The sequence below is a fragment of the Podarcis melisellensis genome (genome assembly GCF_964234715.1).
Source record: "Podarcis melisellensis genome assembly, chromosome: 12".
Classification (NCBI taxonomy): domain Eukaryota; kingdom Metazoa; phylum Chordata; class Lepidosauria; order Squamata; family Lacertidae; genus Podarcis; species Podarcis melisellensis.
In genome coordinates, this window is record NC_138544.1 from 39,090,055 (window position 1) to 39,111,356 (window position 21,302).

Below are 21,302 nucleotides of genomic sequence, written 5' to 3' on the forward strand. Positions count from 1 at the left end.
TTTGCAAACATTACCCTTCAACTTTATTTATTTTAGAGCAGTGCTATTTTTAGTGCCTGCTAATGTCATCTACCCATCTGTTGTAATTAGTAATAAATTACTCACAGAAGGAACAAATATTTGACTCTGATTACAATGAGTTAGAATAAGCATTGCTTTTAAAAAAGGGGTTACATAAATAGCTATGTTAATGTCATTAACTGACTTATTTCAGCAGTGCTGAGCTGGTAATACAATAAGAAAAGGAAAGATGTGCCTTAGCTTCTGCGTTGAAAAAAGCTGTATTTTTAACATAAAAAACCCTTAAACATCTGATTGTGATATAGTGGGGTATAAATGCAGTTATTTGACAATTGCAACTCACTGTACAGCTTTAAAATGCATGTTAGAAATATCTCTGCATATTTGAGCAAATACCCCCATTACTGCTCTTTTGAAAGAATCTTTAAATAACACACAGCTGCTTAATGCGAGTCTGTGTCCTTTATGCTGTTGCTGTGGATTCTTTTCTGACGGGGTTTCTGTCACACTAAATAATTTTTAAAGAGCTTCCCTAGCTGTTGCCCCCCCCCCAAATGTTGCTTGCCGTGGTCTTTTTTTTCCCAAAGAAACAAATAAAAAGGCAACATGTGTTAACAGCTGTTGATTGGGGTTGAGATGCCTGTCTCCTAGGGCCAGGAAGCACATCTGCCCTCTAATATAGAAAAGGCTGTCAACAAAACTACATTTAGTGATGTGACTGTGGTTGTTTTATAGGACTTCAAGTTGTGCCTGCAATTCAACATTGTTCAGTACATCATGGGGGGTGGGGAACTTTCAGATGAAGCAAATGACATTATTGCAACCATTCTGATGGGTTATGAATATTTAAAAAGATTTATATAGTGCATAATAATCAACAACAAAAACCCATTAGAAACAAACGTTAAAAAGAGGTTGACATAAAATTGATCAAAATAGAAATAAAGCCAGCAGCTTTAAAGCAAATATACACAATGCAATTACATATTACCGTGATATGTAAAAAAGGTAAAAAAGGTAAAGGACCCCTGACAGTAAAGTCCAGTTGCGGATGACCCTGGGGTTGCGGCGCTCATCTCTTTTTATTGGCCGAGGGAGCCAACGTTTGTCCGCAGACAGTTTTTTCCGGGTCATGAGGCCAGCATGACAAAGCCACTTCTGGTGAACCAGAGCAGCTCACAGAAACACTGTTTACCTTCCCGCCGGAGTGGTACCTATTTATCTACTTGCACTTTGACGTGCTTTCAAACTGCTAGGTTGGCAGGGGCTGGGACCGAGCAACGGGAGCTCACCCTTCTGATCGGCAAGCCCTAGGCTCAGTGGTTAAGACCACAGAAGGTTCCTGTATAATATTAATGGGCCAGGAGTTCCAGAAAGTACATTCAGTTCCTTGCAAATGTGGAATTAACATTATGTGGCCCTTTACAAAGATACATCTCCTGCTATCTCGAATCCCAGCTCTGAGCATTGGAGAGATTTAAGCTGCACTCAGATATGGAGTTTATTGCAGTAGTTCTAGCACTGCTGATCCAATTTCTAACTTTTCTTTTTTAACTGGATAGGACCCACATGCTGCAGGCTAGCCACTCCTGCAGTAGGAAATTGGTGTCCAACTTGCATCACCTGCCACCTGCCGATTTATTTCATCACATTATTTTGCCTTAGGGAGCTGTTGTACTTGCAAAGGGACCTATTCACAACCCTTCTGAGTTGTGAAGCACTATGGGGTGCTGCCCTGGTCCCCCTAGCAAATGCTGTGCCATACCTCAAGTTGAACGACTGCTTATCTAAGCTATCATGCATTGATCGTGATTTCTCTATGTATGGTGGGGAGAGGAGTCCCAGATGCCTTTTGTTGAGCAGCGATGAGCCTGCGGTTCCTTGTTCTCAGGGTGAGAGCTGTTGCAGCTGCCTTATTAGTTGCAACAATGCTGGCAATACGTTGTATGCTAGCAGGTGTGCCTGCAATTTACCTGTCTATTTGTCCACACTTGCAGAGCCAGGGGGAGGCTGTGCCAGTGTTATGGTCCTGACTTGAATTGCCAGGCTCCCCAATGTTTGGATCTTTAAACATAACTAGTAGACAAATCAGAATTAAAGGATTTTGAGGCTGCTTCAATATGACACTGTTGATTTATTTAGCCTTGCAGGGGAATATAAGCCCAGGGTTGCCTGTTAGCAGTCTGTTGGGTTCCAGGAAAAAGCACAGCTTTCACTTCCTTGAAAGTGAGTTTCTAGCCCTTAGGATTCTGACGAGGAGACTGACAGCACCACCAGAATGCATACACCTGACAAAGTCAACTATAGCTCACTGCAGGGGATGTCAAAATAAATCTCTTAGTGTTTTGCGGTGCCACAAGATGCTTTGTTATTCGTGCTGCCACAGACTAACCTATCCCTCTGGGAGTCTTTTGAAAGGCTCAGCTACCAGAAAGCAAATTGATATCATGGGACTGGTTCTTCATTTTTTGCAGCTGTTGAGATGGGACTTCAAGGCCAACTTGTTCATGTAAATTATGTTAATGATGTGCAAACAGAATATGCAAATCGGCTGCCAATCTTTGACTCCTATTATGTTTGTATCATGCTGTACAAATTGCCTGCTTCTGCAGCGGAGCATAAGAGAAAAGCTCTCACTGAGCTCAGTTTGGTAATATGGGTCCAGTGGTTAAAACCCCTTCGGTAATATTGAAAAACAGGGCATGTGTAGTGAACAAACCAAAGATGCTTTGCTGCAATGTGATAGCACAATGGTTGCAACTAGGTATTTTTAGAACCTGGACTTAATTGTCATATGGTTGGGGCGTGCTAGAACACCATTTGCATTACTTCACATCTCTCTTCTTCCACCACCATTGCTGTGTGCTTTGCTGCTGCTTCTGCATTCCTGATATGTTAGAGCAGGGGGCAGCAAGGTTTATCTTGCCTGGGCTGGGCCGGATTGCATGCACACCTGTGATTTTTGGCATCTGTGCAGGGAGCCGGTCCACTTTCCCTCAGACCTTGTGGGGGGCTGGACTATATTTTGAAAAGAAACCCCCCGACTCTCCCCTCCCCTCTCCACAGCAGTGGACGAGCCCTGGTGGCTGCTTACCTGTGCCTTGCGATTGGCAGGGGCTGGCAGCGGCAGCAGGACGATGAGCGGCACGAAAGGGCTGGCTCTGGAGAGGGGCTGCTTAAAATGGCGCTCGGCTCAATAAAGCCCAGCCCCCTACCTCCTCTAGGCATGGCAGGGAGAAGCCTGGAGGAGGGAGGGAGGAGGCGGCGCCGCGGTGTGTGTGTGGAAGAGGGGGTAATGGCGATCCACGCAGCGATTCCCTGACCGTCCGCGGGCCGTATCCAGAAGGCAATTGGGCTGGATCCTGCCCCCAGGCCTTAGTTTGGCAACCCATGGTCTAAAACATCTAGAGAGCACCAGGTTGGCAATGGCTGAGTTAGTGTGCTGTGTGAACCAAGGCAATGTCTGATTAATAACATTACTGCCTCAGCCTCTTTTTAAAGCTGCTTTTATATACTATATTTGAATTGGTCGCTTTAATGTGATTTGTTGTTTTCTATTATATTCTAGGAATGCAGCTTTGTTTATTTTGTTGTAAATTTCTGACTTTGTCTGCAGAAGACTGAGATCGAAATAATAAATCGCTTCCTCTGCCCAGCAAAGGACCGGGCAGCAACCCAGTTAATCTTACACTAACCCTATATTCTTCTTCATAGGCTTTCCTTTCAGTGAGGATTTTAAAGAAGCTGATGCATCTTACTGAGATGAAGGCGTTTTAATGGATATAAAAACCATTGTTATGCCCCAAGGGACAATTTCACAAACTGTTGACACTGATATAGTCCCGCTGAAGTCAATTAGAGGCTGAAGAGCAGTTATCAGCTGCTTACGTTATCAGCTATTGCTCTGTTGGCACCTCTTAGAGACACTGCACCTGATCCCTGCTTCAGACATTTTGTGATCTCAGTTGCATGACTAGATCTGTGGGAAACTGAAGGGTAGTTGGCGCTACCGTGGGGCAGAAACATGGTACCGGCCACAATGGCTGGTAGGGAGGCATGATGCCTCTGAAGCTCAGCTGCTGGGAATCACAAGTTGGGAGAATCCTGTTGTGCTCAGATCCTGCTTTCATGTCTTCTGTGCCCATCTGGTCATCCATTGTGAGACACAGTGCTGGACTAGATGAGCCATTGGCCAAATCCAGCAGGGCTCTTGTTGTGCTTTGATGGACTAGATGATCTTTGGAGTATCTTCCAAATCAGAGTTGGAAGCAGCCTTGAAAACCATCTAGTCAAATTGGAGGCTTGATGCAAGGAATCCAGAACGAGGCAACAGATGGCTGTTGCCCATTTCACAACTGAATGATGCACAAATTGCTTGCATGGTTCCTCTCTGTCATGTAATAAATTTGCGTGCATGGATCTGATCACACTTATTTATTCTAAGTAGGACTAGCATCAGATACAACCCAGATCATTAATGGCTGGAATCCAATTGGTGCTCTTGCTCTGACAGAGGCATCCTATAATGGAAGAGGAGGGGAGCCAATCTTTGCTGATTCCCCCCTCCCTCCCCCCCCCAGACTCCAGCAGCCCCTGAAAAATTGTTCTAGAGGGTTGGGGACCCGTGAGCATTGAAAATCTCTTCCTCCTCCGCTTCTGCTAGCCTTTCTCTAGATGAAAAGCCCTTGTGTGCATGGAAGGGCACTTACTGAATACAACCCCAGAAGTCTCTGTTTCTCTATTGGAACATAGGAAGCGACCTTATGCTGAATCAGATATGACAACAGTCCAGCTAGCTCAGATTTTTCTCCACTTTCTGGCAGCAACACATCATGGTTTCAGAACAGGGAGTCTTTCCCAGCCCAAACCTGGAGATGTTGGGGGTTGAATATAGTACCTCCTGTGTGGTCCTTTTCTCGTCCAAAGGAAGCCAGAACCAAGCATAACAGTTGTAACATCATCACACCTTCTATGTATAAGTGTTCAGTTCATTGGGAATGCCCCAGAGGGGAATGCCAACCTTAACAGTTATTCCAATTCAGTCTTTCATAATCTGTTTCTGGGCCATGTCCTATCAAAAAAGAGAAGCGGGTACAAATTGACATATGTTCCTTGTGAGATGCATCCCTTTTTGTCCCTATCGGCCAGCACAAAAGCCTTTCTTATTAACTTCCCATTTTTCAGAGGTGCCCAACCACGCAAGCAGGGTTTGCTTGTTTTGGAGGATTTTAATTTTTTTTACCAAGGTGAGGAAGGAGTCCTCCTTGTGATTAGAGGCAGCTTTTCTTTCTCAGAGTTCAATGCGTACACCTGCATTCATTTCACTTCAGCCACACCCAAAGACTGCTATGCAAGCCAAGCCATGAAAAACCGGTATTTTCTATTTGTGAATCATATCTACACCCCAATGTGCCAGAACGTTTGCTCACAGCTCCGTCTCAATGCGCATATCATATGTACCTGGTGCAAGGGATATCTTTGGAGATCTAGGATGCCGCGCTGAGGTGGTTTCCTCAAAGGTTTGAGAAATTGCTGACACCAAGAATATGGAATTGGATGTTGGTCACTCTTCTAGTTCTCTGCCAAAAGGTCCACGAAGGAAAAGGAGCTTCTCATCTCTCTGCTGTTCCTGTGGTGTGTACAAAATTAACCAGGTACAGGAGAAGTTTTTGCTTCCAAACTGTGGCTTTGCTGTGTAGGTTCCCGGTGTTGTACACTGATTATGCAGGAAAAGTTAAATCCTTCAAACATACGTGACTGGAAAGGGGAATGTTCTTACTAATGTTTGAGACAGCGTTTTAGATCTGTGGATGTTTTATCAAATCTTCTTTCGAAGATTAAGCATCGAAAATACTACCTAGTTTTTACGTAAGGCGTGTGAGAGTTCTGATTTAATACGCTCTCTCAACACTGAACATCAAATCCCTTTGTGTTCCAAAACCAAATGCATTTCTTAAAAAATTATATTAAATGCCCTCATTAAAATCTTAATTAAGTTACTGTATACTTTTAATGAGCTGTAATGTTACTAGTAGACTGTAGGCTTCTCTTGAACATGGTGCATCGTGGAATCGACTGCGTAGTATAGAGCATGTACTTTTAAGTTATGGAGATTACTGAGATGTTTCCCATTTGTTGCTTCTGTTGTGATGATTCTAACAGTCCTCTGTTGATCTGCAAGCATGTTTTGCTTTCTCTTGTCCCTTCCCCCCCCCAAAAAAAAAACAGGTGGAGTGTGATGTTAGGATTTGGTATGAATGCAAGCTTAGCCTTACAGCTGGTTTTCAGTAAAAAGTCTCAGGTCTTAAGTATATAAAATAATAAGAAAGAAGAGAGTTTGAGCATTGCTGGAGTCCTTTCCCCCCCCCCCTATTGCTGTAGGGTCCACACATAGTAAGTTAGAGAAGCAGTGGTTCAGATCAGATGGAAGTGCTTTCATTTTAAATTTCAGCGTGTTCAGTCTTGATTCTACGCAAGCCTTCTACAATGGAGTGGATAGGGTTCCCATAAACAATAGTGAATAATATATATAGTTTGTTTACTGGGCCACAATTCTTTACAAGATTCCGTTGATCCAGCCAGCCAGCCATTCATCAGGGTGGATTATTATTATGCCTACTGTATAGATGGGTCTGAAGCAGAGTTTGTGTGAGTTATCCAGGACATGTCTTTCAAGCCCCCAAAGGGTGTTCTGGCCATTGGTACATATTGTCCCCAGCGTATGTGAGCATAAAAGAATTGCCTGGTTGGCACCTAACATCATCAATCTCAATCATTCTGTCCTCAGTAGTGGTTCATAAGCTAGGCCAGACAGCAGTAGCCACTCTCTGCCATTCGTCAGCACAGAAACAAAAGAATACTGAGTCCGAACACTGGTCTACCTATTATTGTCGACGCTGACTGCCAGTGGCTGCCTAGGGTTTTAGGCTGGAGTTATTTCACAGCTCTACATGGAGTTGTCAGAAATTGAGGCTGCAGCTCAGACGTAGAGGACAGCCTTGACATTGCAAAGGATTCTGGGTTCAATCCCTGCCATTTCTCGGTAGGGCTGGGATAGGGTCCCTGCCTGCCTGAAAGCTGTTGCCAGTCAGTGTTGCCAGTACTAGGTGAACCAATGGTGGTATGGGCATCTGTGGTATGGGTTTCTGAATACTGCTGCATCTGAACACAGAGGTTGCAGTCGTAGCTACCGTTGTAATAGTAGCTGCCGATAGGGCTACCATCTATTCATTTGCTGGATAGCCCATCTAATCTTCATAAAAGGGTATTCCTTCTTTTTCACTGTAGCTCTTGGCTCAGTTCGAAATCTACATAGCACCTAGTGGGGGCTAATCTAATTATTTCTGCACAAGTCCTCCTTTGTTCCATCTTAAGACTGGTACGTATTTGGGGTTTTTTAGACCATATCTGCCTTTTTCTATCCACCACTTACTTTTGTTTTAATTTCCAGTCTGAGGAAGAATTGTGGAGAGCTCAAAAAAACTTCCTCATGACTTTGTTGCCTATTTGTTATTCCTAATAAAGGTATAATTACCCTACTTTTAGATTAATCCAGCCCAGTAGATAGGCTTTACTGGAAATGTGATTGCAGTGCTTTTAGCACCCAGAATAAAATTTAGGAAACGCCTCGTAGCTAACCAATTAAGATGAAAAGTCTTCAGCTATGCTGAAGAACAACTACTAATGAAGGAAACAAATGTTGAATTCCTTATATAATTTATTGTAATGATGAAATATTGCAGGGGACGGTGTCTCTTTAGAAATCCCTTTTTAATTGGCATAATGAGGAATGGTCTTTTGAAAGGAAAGAGGGATGTCTGCTGTGATTCATGTAAAAGGAAAATGTGTTGAAGACACTGGATTCCAGATTCATTAGGTAGCTGTGGACAAGTTACTTTCCCTAGTTCTCTGTTGATACTGTAGTTATATAAACTTTATACTTCAATGAGTTGCTGAGGATTAAAGAAATATGGAAGGTGTTTGAGTGCTAAGCAACATGTCCTTACTTTTTAGTGTTTTTATCAGAAGATGGAAGTTTAGGTTTTGCTTTCAGGTCTGTCAGAGGTGATACTACTTTTAGGTAATGTGAATCCCTCACCTGCATTATACATTATCTTTCTCTTTTCGCAGAAAGCATCACACTTTGTCCACATAATAGAGTGATTAAATGCACACACTCTTTTCTTCCTTTGCTTTCAGGTGCGACCTGCCAAGTTCTCGTATGAATAATAAAAGGTCACCCCCCAAAAAAGTTTGCATTTTGGTGTCAGGCAAGAGAAGTTCAATGAGTTCTGTTTAAGGCAACAAACACAGCTTCTTTAAAACTCATTGCAACATGGGAATTCAAATTGTATCTTAGTATCCAAGCCATAGTCCAGACTAGGATTTCCATCCCTTCCTTTTAACAACTTCATTTAAAAAATAATAATAATAATCTGATATCATGTGACAATTTATTCTTTTCTTGTCTTACAACCTGTCCTACAAATATGTATCAGATCTGCAGCATTTCATCCTAAGTTAGTGGGGAGAGGAGAGGAATTTCAAATTTCAATACGGTTTTGATAAATCTTAATTTGAGATGTGATAAACAATGTGAACTATTGAGGCTCCCCCCCCCCCCCAGTTAGGAACGTTTGGGAAGAAGATGGCAAGGGAAAAGGGAAACATTCTAGTTCAGTCCAGGAATTGAGAAGTGAGCTGGGATGGGCTGTCCTTGTGTAATAACTCATCAATTAGGAACAATAAGCAGCAAGAGGAACAATAGTATTCAGATTCACCTTTTCTAAATACTAATGGGTACCAGTGCAAATTAGATGTGTAATATATGTGTATGTGACAAGTCTTAATCCTCATTTAATATTGTGACCTAATTTTCTTTTAAACAGAGGTGTGTGTATATTGAATAGATGCAACTTTAATGTGTGACAGTAGGGTATTGTGGTGTTTACAATTTCCTGGTTCAGTCAAGACCTATTTACAAATAGGAAGCAAGCAAGGAATAAAATCAACTGATCGCACCTTGAATTTTGAGAATGGAAGAAATAGTTCCAAGAAGATCCTCTGTTAACTTGCTCCTGACATGAACTCTGCTTCTCATACTGGTGATTAGAAGAAGTCACACAACTCTGAAGTAATTTTAAGTGTGACAGTCACACTGAGACACCTGGAGCAATTTCTGGACCTGCAATATGCCATGATGATTACAGTGGCATGTTGGGAGGTTTGTGAGATGTATGGACATAGGGGGCTGGATCAAAAGGTTCCCTTTCTCCAGCCTAAGAAGTTCTTATGTGTCTTTGTGTGTCTCTGTGTTTTTAAGAGTGGTCAACCTGTGTACTATCCACATCTAGATATGTTTGTTTCCACTACTATATGAGGTTCTTAGAAAGGAAGCTGCGTGACAGTCTGTTCGCCTTACAGTAAACGAACGCATGTCTGCATGCATTGATTGGGAAGGGACTAACATGCTTGGCTTCCTTCATCCAGACTTCCTTTTATACTGCACTTTCCAGATACAGGTCTGTACTTTAAAGCTCCATGTCAGAACTTGTGTTTTACTACTGAATCAGAGCTAATTGCAACCAATGGAAAACCTGGTTGCAGTGTGCTCCAATTCCGCAGTGAAATGCAGGTTTCCTGGGGAAAGTGCCAGGACACACACACACAAACCCTGCTCAAGGACAGAGCTTTACAGCCCAGACCTGTGCCTATAAATGCAGCCCAAAAGGAAGTCTGAATGAGCCCTTCGTCTGACAAATTATTATGGCTTTCAACCCTCATTCCTTTGGTTTCAGTTTGTAGTTGGAGTTTGTAATTTTTCCCCAGGGTGAAGGAATACTTTAAAAAGAAAACACCACAGTTGTAACTACTAGATAAACAGTCTTCTTAAGTGATGGCCATTTGCTTTCTCGATCTGATTAACCTAGAAGGGAAACCCCCTAGGGCAGAGGTTTTCAACCTTTTTGAATCCATGGTTCCCTTGACCAACTGCATTCTTTCTGTGGCACTCCTGTGGGGCTCAGGAGCCCAGTTGTGTCACCCCTTGCCTGCAGAGCTGGCAGCCTCTCACCCTTTCCCGAACACTCTCCCTTGTGGAGTGTTCCCTCAGCCTCCTCCTCTCCTCTACCCTCTCCTTGGGAGTCTTCTAGGCAGCTGCTGCTGACATCCCTGGTATCTGAACTGCCCCCTCTGCCCTAAAGAGAGGTGTCTCCCAGAGGTACCATTTGCCTGTGGAGCTTATAGCCAGGGCTATTGCAATAAACAGCTGTGCAAGCCTTTGGGAGGCAGACATGCGAGGGCATCAGAGGAGGGTGGGGGAAAGGAAGGAAGGACAGAGGCCAGTGTTGCCTGAGGCACACAGACCATCATTCAAGGCACCCTAGGGCCTGCGTTCAGACAATGAAAACCAACTTATTTAAGCAGGCCTTGCTTTCTGGTGCCATGTTATTCTGTGGCTGCTATATAGGCTTTAATCTAATTGTTGAAGTTTTAAGTTGTGTGTTCATTTGTCTTAAAGGTAAAGGTAAAGGTACCCCTGCCCGTACGGGCCAGTCTTGACAGACTCTGGGGTTGTGCGCCCATCTCACTTAAGAGGCCAGGGGCCAGCGCTGTCCGGAGACACTTCCGGGTCACGTGGCCAGTGTGACATCGCTGCTCTGGCGAGCCAGAGCTGCACACGGAAACGCCGTTTACCTTCCCGCTAGTAAGCGGTCCCTATTTATCTACTTGCACCCGGAGGTGCTTTCGAACTGCTAGGTTGGCAGGCGCTGGGACCGAGCAGCGGGAGCACACCCCGCAGCAGGGATTCGAACCGCCGACCTTTCGATCAGCAAGTCCTAGGCGCTGAGGCTTTAACCCACAGCGCCACCTGTGTCCCGTTCATTTGTCTTAAGATGCGTTTAATAGCTAACAAAATATATGTGCTTTAGAAAATTTTGTAAGCAGGTTTGGCTATAAAATAGAAGAGTGGGGTGGAAAATGAGTAAAGTATATATTCTATGTATGTCCTATGGTCTATACGACTAAGCATCTCTTGAACTGTAGGTTGAACTGTGTATCCCCTCCCCCCACAATACTATTTACATTTTGACACTCCTTTGTTTTATGCCGTTAAATAACTGAAGTAAATACAGTGGTAATAATAATAATAATAATAATAATTTTTTTATTTATACCCCGCCCTCCCCAGCCAAGGCCGGGCTCAGAGCGGCTTACAAGCAATAATAAAAACAAGATGAATGATTACAACTTAAAAACAAAAATAAAATACAACATTAAAATAATGGAACATTAAAATATTAAAATGTAGCCTCATCGCAGGAGGAGAAGGAAAAGAGGGGGGGGGGAGAGAGAGAGGGAGGGAGGGAATCAAATTGGCTCCAAGCCAAAGGCCAGGCGGAACAACTCTGTCTTACAGGCCCTGCGGAAAGAAATCAGATCCTTCAGGACCCTGGTCTCATGAGGCAAAGCGTTCCACCAGGCCGGAGCCAGAGTTGAAAAGGCCCTGGCTCTGGTTGAAGCCAATCTAACTTCTTTAGGGCCTGGGACCACTAGGGTGTTGTTATTTATGGCGGCAGTGGGAGGCCCCATTAGCTAAAATGGTACCTCAGGTTAAGAACTTAATTCGTTCTGGAGATCCGTTCTTAACCTGAAACTGTTCTTAACCTAAGGTACCATTTTAGCTAATGGGGCCTCCCACTGCCGCCGCACCGCTGGAGCACGATTTCTGTTCTCATCCTGAAGCAAAGTTCTTAACCTGAGGTACTATTTCTGGGTTAGCGAAGTCTGTAACCTGAAGCGTCTGTAACCCGAGGTACCACTGTATTCTTAAAAATAACGCCATGGAATGCAGAGCCCAGCATCTTCTGTTTGGTTCAGCATTTATTTGTTTAATGGGGCCAAAATATTTTCTCTTCAGTTCCTCTGTACTGCTAAGAACACAAGAACATAAAAAGAGCCTTGGTAGATCAGACCAAAGGTCTACCAATTCCAGCAATCTGTTCTTACAGTGGCAATCAGATACCTCTGGGAGCACAATAGCATTCCCAGTCCATGTTCACCAGTAGCTGGTATTCAGAGGCATTCTACCTCTAATACTGGCACATTCCTCTAATATCTGGTGCATATCCATCATAACTAGCATCATAACTGCGACTTGGTCTAAATCAGTGGTGGCCAAACTTGGCCCTCCAGCTATTTTTGGACTACAGCTCCCATCATCCCCAGCTAACAGGACCAGTGGTCAGGGATGATGGGAATTGTAGTTCCAAAACAGCTGGAGGGCCAAGTTTGGCCACCACTGGTCTAAATGGTAGAAGATAATGACAAATCCTTCCTTTAGCAAAGTTTGTGTAAAATGTCAGATACACCAGTATAGTTCTTCCTTCGGCAAAATCTATTTTCTGCTTCCCTAAGTGATGCTTATGTTGAACATTCCATATGATAACTTTCGGACCTGAGAATCCAGCCTGAATCCTGAGCAGAGATACGAGTGTCTGTGTTACATTTTTACATACAGGAATACTTTTTCTTTCTTTCTTTCTTTTTTATGGATAGACAAATACACAACTGAAGTAGATTTCAAAAGCTATTGTGTAAGGCAAGCAGCAAAGTGTGAAACTAGCACAACCAGTTTTGAAAAAACAAAACAAACGAACCCATATAAAGTGGATAACCAGGAGCATGCCAAAAATCATTTCACTGCTCAAAATTATAGGTTTCTCCTGTTGAAACTACCCATCATTTTTTCATCATCTCTGCCCTTAATGCATTATTTATTATTTTATCCGAAAATAGCTTGAAATTACAGGTTCGGTTCCTGCAAGGATGGTTTGACAGTACATGGGCCCCAGATGAGTCCACCCACAGTTTAAACCTTCATTTCAGTGACTTTTCAATTACATTGTGCTCATAATGGCACCCATAGCTCACAGCCTTGCCTTGCAGCTCCTGGTTACAGGTAAGCTGTTATACCCTGCTTGATTGTCCTAGTCAAACAGGGCTAATTGCCTGGTCCATTTGCCTCTCTGCAGTTCTGTGCCCTCCTGCCCTGAGCCTGGGATGATTAACCTAGTGTTCAGGTTCCCTAGGAAGTGCCTTCCTGCCTTCATTCTGAACCATTAATCAGTAGCTGATTCTTTCTGCAACAATTGAATCATACCCACTGGTTGCTTAATTCACTGAAAAGGAGCCAAAATTCCAACGATAACCGTAATGCAGCAACCACAGAATTAATTCTACTGTTACAGTCAACAAGAGACAAGTCTCCTCTCTCTCTCTCTTTGCTTATAATGTCAGAAGAACCCGGTATGAAAGAATCTAAATTTGCAAGGGAAGTTTATATTAACAATCAAGGCATTTCATGGAGGGAATGCTTGAAGACCGAATAGGTTTTAGATCAATGGTCTGCTGATTAGGCATTCTGGGATGAGAATGGCTATAGCAGCTCACTGACCACGCTCGCTAGGAATGATGGGGTTTGTAGGGCCACATCATCTAGGGGCCCAAGGTTGAGAAAGGCTGGGCTGGAGGAAAGGGATGGGAAATAGCAGAGGTGCTCTACTCATACAGCCCAAGGAGATGTGAGTTAGCATCAAAGATTAGTAATTACTTGAAAGAACTAAATAGGCCTAGGATTAAATTAGGATTAAATAAACAAATGAAAAATAGAACAATGAGAAAAGTTAATAAATTTGATCATAATTGGAAAAAAATTTGAATAATGATATTGGAAAACTGCTACATTCAGTTACAAGGAAATTCAGATGGAAGAGTATGGGGAAGTCAAGTAATATGTGTATGAAGTTGGAAGTTTAACTAATTAATTTTCATTGTATTTGTGTATGTGGTCGTATTCTTGGTTATTATTTGTTAGGTTTGTATTATTTCACTTTTTTCTTTTTTGTTTTACTATTATTTTTCTTATTTTGTTTTATTGAAGTAATATGTTTGTATGAAATTCAATAAATATTATTGGGGGGGGGATAAGTTAGCATCATAGCTGGCAACTTTCCCCTTTTTAAAAGGGAAATTCCCTTATTCCGAATAGGATTCCTCGCAAGAAAAGGGAAAAGTTGACAGCTGTGCTTAGCATGTAGCAATGAAAAAGTAGTGAGTAACCGGAAAGGTCATACTGCCTTTTCGTCTGTCTTGTAGATTAGGAGGGGATCTCACTGAGGTGCACCTTGTTTGCAAACAAGGGTGTTTCAAAATAATTGCATGGCTGTACTTTAAGATCCAGGGGATGGGATACTATGAGTGGTAATAAACCAAAAGTAGACCCTTTGAAATGAATGAACATGACCATTAAAGGAGGCCTGCTCTGATTGAAACATAGTTTTGAGTATCGCCCATTAATTTCCGAATAGAACACCCTACTATATTGGAGAAGTGCACTGTTCAGTGCAGAGCCAAGCATCGCTGCCAGTCATTGAAGGGGGAGATCTTTCTTCCTTCACAAAACTGTTTCACAAATGCACCACAACTGTAGCCATTCAGTGAGTTGCAGCTGATATGTTTAGGGCTAGTATGCTGAGTTGCTAACCTTTGAGAGGTCACAGGTGTAGAGCTACTATGGAAGCCAGTGGAATCCATGAATGCAGCATTGTGAGCAGGACAGCATCTCAAAATTGTGACATCCCCATGGGACACAGGAGGCACACAGAGAGCTGTCTTCAACCAGCTCATGGTATTTGTCTAAGCCTGAAGCTTTCTAGTATGCTAGGCATGTGCTCTGCCACCTAGGTGTGATCATTCTTCCTTTGGCGGGACCATACTTCTTTCTCCTCCTCTGGTTAAATTTTTACCCACTAATAAAGCTGAGAATTGCTGACATTTAAGAAAGCAGAGGCCTCTAGCTGTGTATGTACTAGCTCCCCTTCCCTTGGCACAAATCTCCACACTATGGAACAATAATTTAGCATAGAGTACACTGCACAGTTAGGAACGCGGGTGGTGCTGTGGGTTAAACCACAGAGCCTAGGGCTTGCTGATCAGAAGGTCGGCGGTTCGAATCCCCATGACGGGGTGAGCTCCCGTTGCTTGATCCCTGCTCCTGCCCACTTAGCAGTTTGAAAGCATGTCAAAGTGCAAGTAGATAAATAGGTACCACTCCGGCGGGAAGGTAAACAGCATTTCCGTGCGCTGCTCTGGTTTGCTAGAAGCGGCTTAGTCATGCTGGCCACATGACCTGGAAGCTGTACGCCGGCTCCCTCGGCCAATAAAGCGAGATGAGCGCCACAACCCCAGAGTCAGCCACGACTTGACCTAATGGTCAGGGGTCCCTTTACCTTTATCATACAGTGCACTGTTAATAAAACGTAATACACCCACACCATGGGTGTGTTAAATTTTAAATTAATGAAGACATTGCCCCCTTTCAGGTGCTATTTCTTAGTGGAGTAAGGGCAGCAGGGACAATCACGGTAGCTGTGCATCTTCCATCGCTGTTCCCTTTGCTCTCCTCACATTGGAGCGCAAACCTCTGAAGTAGGGAGCCTTGTGTACATACATGTGGAGTCTCTGTTTTGGAGTTCTGGAAAAGCAGGGTTCTAAAATGTCTGAGGAGGCTCTGCAAGTTCATGAGGCTCCCCACCTCCAGAGCTTGCCCTCCACATTGGAGGCCAATGGGAGCAGCAATGTGGCGTGGAGAAAATTCACCTCCATATGTTTCCTTTATGTATAAGTATTATGCCTAAAGGTGGCTATTCTAACATTAAAAATAAAATTCTATAACATTATTCGAATGCATACTGATTTTCATTATATTTCATTTGTTAGCATGTCACAGTTTTTATTGTGCAAGGAAGGGCAAGTAAAGCGATAGCACTCGTCACCCTTGTCTGTCAAGCGGTAATATGATTCAAGGTCATGCCAGGACTGCAGCGAGTGGCTGGTGCATTCCTAAGCCATGCTGTTCCTGATGACCTGTTGGATAAATTATCATACGTACGAACAGGTAAACAAACAAACAAACAAACAAACGGAGAGCCTTCGCAAGTCTGATTGTAAGCAGAAGTGATAAAACACTGTGTCATGACTTGTCTGTTTTTATATAGCGAGAGGGCTGCGACAGTAGTTTGAAAACAAGTTGAACAAGGAAACAAAATATGGTTTGGGTAACTCAAACAGGAGGGTACATAAAACTTGACACAGGACATAAAATTAAATAGGAGCTGGGAACAGTGCCAGGAAAACCTCATGTTTCAGTTCCACAAAGCCTTTAGTTACCCTTTTCTTTCCTCCTGGTGGTTAAATGTCATTTCTCCCTTGCAGCCTTCTCTTCAGGGACTGCTTATGTGGCTGTTTATTAGTAAACAGCTGTTTGCAATCAGAAGGCAAGCTCTTTATAGTTAAGAGTGGTTTCCGTTTGCCTTGATTGGTGTTGATGGGAGTCTAACCATGCTTCTGTATTTTAACAGGGCCCAGAGAGAGGCTTGTGAACACACTTTATGAAAACTGCGAATAATTACTTTTATTAAAAAAATACTGAACGCAACAATATTCACACACACACACACACATATATCGCAGGCTGCGATCCTTAAGTATCCTTAATTAGGAACAGTCTCGTTTAACGCTGCAGGAATTACCTCAGAAAGAGAGAGAGAGAGGGAAACACAGGAGCAGTTCTGGAACGATAGGCCTTTCATTAATGCAGCCCCATGGAGTTTCTTTGCACATAAACTGCTTTCTGCTGTTGAGAACCATGTCCAAGATAGATGATGCCCTTGTTGCTTCTTCCATCTTGTGGGGAATGAAATTGCCAGCGAGGCAATTGAGGAATTTGTTGGACCTTACATTTATGTTCTAATGAATACGTTTCCATATGAAAAACTCCTATTGCAAAGGTGGCATGCCAGGGAGAAGCTTAATCTTCTGCCTGTGATGCATTTGAAAGTAGAATGTAATGCAGAATCCAATGTACACATACAGTCCTCTACATGCATCCCGGGGCAATACAGTGCACTGTAGCAACTGCACTTTCTAAGCACCAAAGGTCTTGTTCTCACTGAGATGGTATCTTTATACAGGGTGTTCCACTCTAGATTGTAGCTGGGAATTTGCATGATTGAAAGTTTTCCCAGATGACAACAACAACACCCTGCACATAGAAAAAAACCCTAAATGACTAGCAAAAAAATTCTTGCCTAGCTTTCTCCGTTGACATGCTACTGTTCTGCATGTGGGGGTTATATATATATTTTCTGGAGAAGCATTCAGACCTGAGAGCTGCCAAAACAGTATAAAGTAATGAATGGACACTATACAGGTTTACTATCTCAATGAGAGCTAGGCCTAAGTCTCTGTCCGTTGCTCAAAAGAAGGAATTGCCATTGTTAAATAAAATCCGGCAGTTGAAGGTTATGATTGCACTGAATGAATATAGACATGGAATATAGAATATAGACATAGGATAGATCCTATGGAGTGTTTGAATAAATAACTTAAATCCATGCCTGAGTACTATAGGCAATTAGGTCCCTAACACCCCCAAAGGACAAGCACATATGAACCAATCACTCCTTGGCTCAAATCTTAGTTTGTTGCCCTCAGTGGGACTTACTTCTGAGTACAGATGCACAGGCTTGATCTGTAAGTTACCAATCTGTAAAATGGGTATTGAGAGGATACATCTTGCAAGATTGTTATAAGGGCAGATGAGATGAAATGTGTAAATAAGTTGCAAATCAAATCAATGTGTATAGTAGCAAATCAAATTAATGGAGTGCTAAACCAGCAAGTTATAATAATAATAATAATGTTGTTTATGAGTAGAGCTAATTAATCTGTGCACAAATTATCTTTGTAAGTCCTTTTATGACTGCAGAGGATGAATTTGTACGTGTAGAATGCATGGATGTAAAAGGAAAGTTAAAGAGATGTAGATGAGATGAGCAAACATTTCTAAAGGGTGATGCACACATTTCTGTGGTTACGCTGATGCCAGTGTTTTATTGCATTTCCTGCAACCGAGCTCTAAAATAGACACTACAGAATTGGAATAAAAAATGATGCAAAGCACAACACAGAGGCAAGTCAGGGCTCTGTGCCAAGAGGGATGACGAGTGCAGGTATCACACATCATCAGATAGATTTATCAGAGCAGAGGGCAGGTCTGTTCCAGCTAATAAGTAGAGTATATCTCTTAATCTTTGATGGGAGGTAGTGAGGGAGCCTGTGGGCCTCTGTGAATGATGGTGAAGGCTTTGATTTCTGCTTGGGGATGTGCCAAGCTTACAGATTCTTTAAAAATAGTAATAATTAGGAAACAGAATGGCATGGGTAGGGAGACTTCCTTACTCTCTTCCTTGCTACCTTTCACTTGCCATTCAGTGACGGCAGCTAGTGAGGGAGGCCAGCCTTCACCATCAGCCACTATTCCTGATGGGCAAGCAGTGGCATAGGGTGAGGTGAAGGGAAGATTAAGCTGGGCTAGCCTTCCTCATATGTGCAGAACTTCCACACCCTTCTCAGTAGGGAGAGACAAGCACAGACATGCCTAAGAATAACAATTTTATTGTTTATACCCCTGCCCCTTCTGGCTGGGTTTCCCCAGCCACTGTGGGCAGCTTCCTGCAAAATAGAAAAATAATAATAAAATGTCAGACATGAAAAACTTCCCTGAACAGGGCTGCCTTCAGATGTTTTCTAAAATTTGTGCAATTCTTTATCTCCCTGACATCTGATGGGAGGGCGTTCCACAGGGAGGGTGCCACTGCCGAGAAGGCCCTCTGCCTGGTTCCCTGTAACTTGACTTCTCGTAGTGAAGGAACCGCCAGAAGACCCTCGGAAGTGGACCTCATTGTGTGGCCTGAATGATGGAGGTGGAGACACTCCTTCAGGTATACTAGGCCGAGGTTGTTTAGGGCTTTAAAGGTGAAAACCAACACTTTGTATTATGCTCGGAAACGTACTGGGAACCAGTGAAGATCCTTTAGGACTGGTCCCGGCGACCACTCCTAGTCACCAGTCTAGCTGCTGCATTTTGGATTAGTTGTAGTTTCCTAGTCACCTTCAAAGGTAGCCCCACACAGAGCACACCCCAGTAATTCAAGTGGGAGATAACCAGAACATATAGCACTCTGGCGAGACAGTCTGCGGGCAGGTGGCAACCATCTGAATCCGTCTCACCTCCTTGCGGAGGGGAAGGGTTGTGGAGGAGTCTAGTTGCACCAGAAAGTGATCTAACCATGGCACTTCTATTGATGCTACATTTGTCAAAGAGAAAAATAACTACCAAACTTTTAGAAGACATCTGAAGGCAGCCCTGTTTAGGGAAGCTTTTAATGTTTAATAGGTTATTGTATTTTAGTGTTTTGTTGGAAGCCGCCCAGAGTGGCTGGGAAAATCCAGCCAGATGGACGGGGTATGAATAATAAATCTATTATTATTATTATTATTATTATTATTATTATTATTATTATTATTATTATTATTATTATTTCTAAATGCTGTATGGGACCCTTTCCAAGCATAGAACCTCCACATAAAGGAGGGATGGGAGAGTCTTTAGCTCTCCAGATGTTGATGGACTATGATTCCCATCAGCACTGACCATTCCTAGCAACAACATGTGGAGGCTCATTGCTTCTCCTCCCTGCTATAATGTGGGTTTAGACATATGAAAAGCAGTGATAACAATTACACCAAGAGGAGCCAGTGAACTCCTTGGCTGAGTAGGGATCTCCTTGGTCCTAGGCAGATGCTTAGTCTAACCACTATCCCAGGATATGCTCCTTCAACCTTAGGTATGGGAGAAGGAGGATCCATAGCCTACTCATTTATCTTTTCATTGTGTGCTTGTTTTTCCCCAAGATCTCAGTTACGGGAGTCTATGAAAGTCTTCCTGGATCTGCCTTCTCGGGGTTGAAAATAGGTGTTGTCACAAATGCAACAACCTTCGTTGTGCGTAGGGGGTTTTTTGGGGGTAAAGATTTATTAAAGCAGGAAAAGCCATTTATGTAGTCATAAAAAAAATGCATTCATGTCAAACAGCAGAGTAAGGGCTACACTCATCACTAATCCTATACATCACCGGCTTGTTTCTAACATGACATAAATAACAAGCTTTCAAACGGCAGCCCCCTGAGACTTATGGCAGCACTTGCAAACTAACACGATCCCTTTATGGCCACTTCATCTTGATGGCCTGCACTTTGTAAACCTTAAGCACCAAGATGCATTACCTGGTTCTGTACCAAAGACTTGGGATGATTTACGTACAGCCCCACAGTGGAGAATTATCAGTGGAGATTCCATATATGTGTGTGGAATCTGCACACATATAAAAACCTTTCCGAAAATGCTTTTTTTTAAAAAAAAAAATGCATTGAATTTTCCATAAGGCTCGCCATCTCGTCACATTGTATATTGCGCTTAAAGCACACTTGGAACATTTTATTTATAGCTGAGTCCTGTAATTTGATTGCTGAGAACCATCAGCACCTACTGTAGCTAGTCTTTAGGACTCTCCAGATTCCCACCACCACCATGTTACAAAGGGAAAGGTTTTTTGTACAGCACGCACACACACACACACACACCATTTACAGAAGGGTTATGTTCTCAGTGAACTCGCATAGATTTGAAACACCATTGAAAAATCCTGCAAACACCCCGTTCCACCCCTTTTGTGATGTTTTTGGGTCAATTCAGGGTTTGGCACAATGCACATGTGCATAGTTGTGCACATATTTGAATGTGCATAAATAGAGGGGAGTTTGCATGTATAGAAAGCCATGGCCTTGTCTCCACTCTCCGGCCCAGCCCTTATTCCGGTTGTCCTGTGTTGGCTGCTATTGGAAAGGCTATTCTTCATGGGAGCTGTAGTCAGGAGCCCTTTAGAGTCAGGTAAGGGACCCAATGTGGGGAAAGATCCAGTCAGTGGGTGGCTCCATGCATTAGTATTCAAAGCTCCTTCCTATTAGCAGCCTACCAAATGGCAACTAATGCCATATGGTTCATTTTAAAGCAGCTTCCTTATGGTGGCTATAAAATGCAGATCAACCTCAGTAAAGAAGGTATTCTCATGCCTTTGTTTAGTGGACCCCAATTTGCACTGGCTCAATCCTCTAGTGCAGCAATGTATTCAAAATAATCACCCAGAACAATAATTTGTTCTGGGGAAGCTACATGCAGGATGTTCCTTTTGGCAGATCGGGGGTATATGTAGTAGCCTGGAATCTTGTTGAGGCTCAGAATTCATCTTTCCTACCTCCAAACTGCTTTTTTTTCCAATTGGAGGCTGCGCATTCCCCCTAGTCAAAAGCCGATTTCTG

General features: G+C 43.0%; 1 protein-coding gene across 19 annotated transcripts in view; it reads left to right on the plus strand.

The window, feature by feature from the left end:
* KIAA1217 overlaps nucleotides 1–21,302 on the plus strand; it is a 358,771-nt gene that overhangs the window by 197,922 nt on the left and 139,547 nt on the right. Inside the window, exon 1 of one of the 19 annotated variants that reach the window (XM_081931419.1) lies at nucleotides 5,428–5,675. The exons of the other annotated variants lie outside the window; for them this stretch is intronic. Within the exon in view, the coding sequence (XP_081787545.1) occupies nucleotides 5,568–5,675 (108 nt within the window). The 5' untranslated portion in view covers nucleotides 5,428–5,567. Of the gene's footprint in view, nucleotides 1–5,427; nucleotides 5,676–21,302 lie in introns of those variants that run through there. 19 annotated transcript variants of the gene reach the window in all.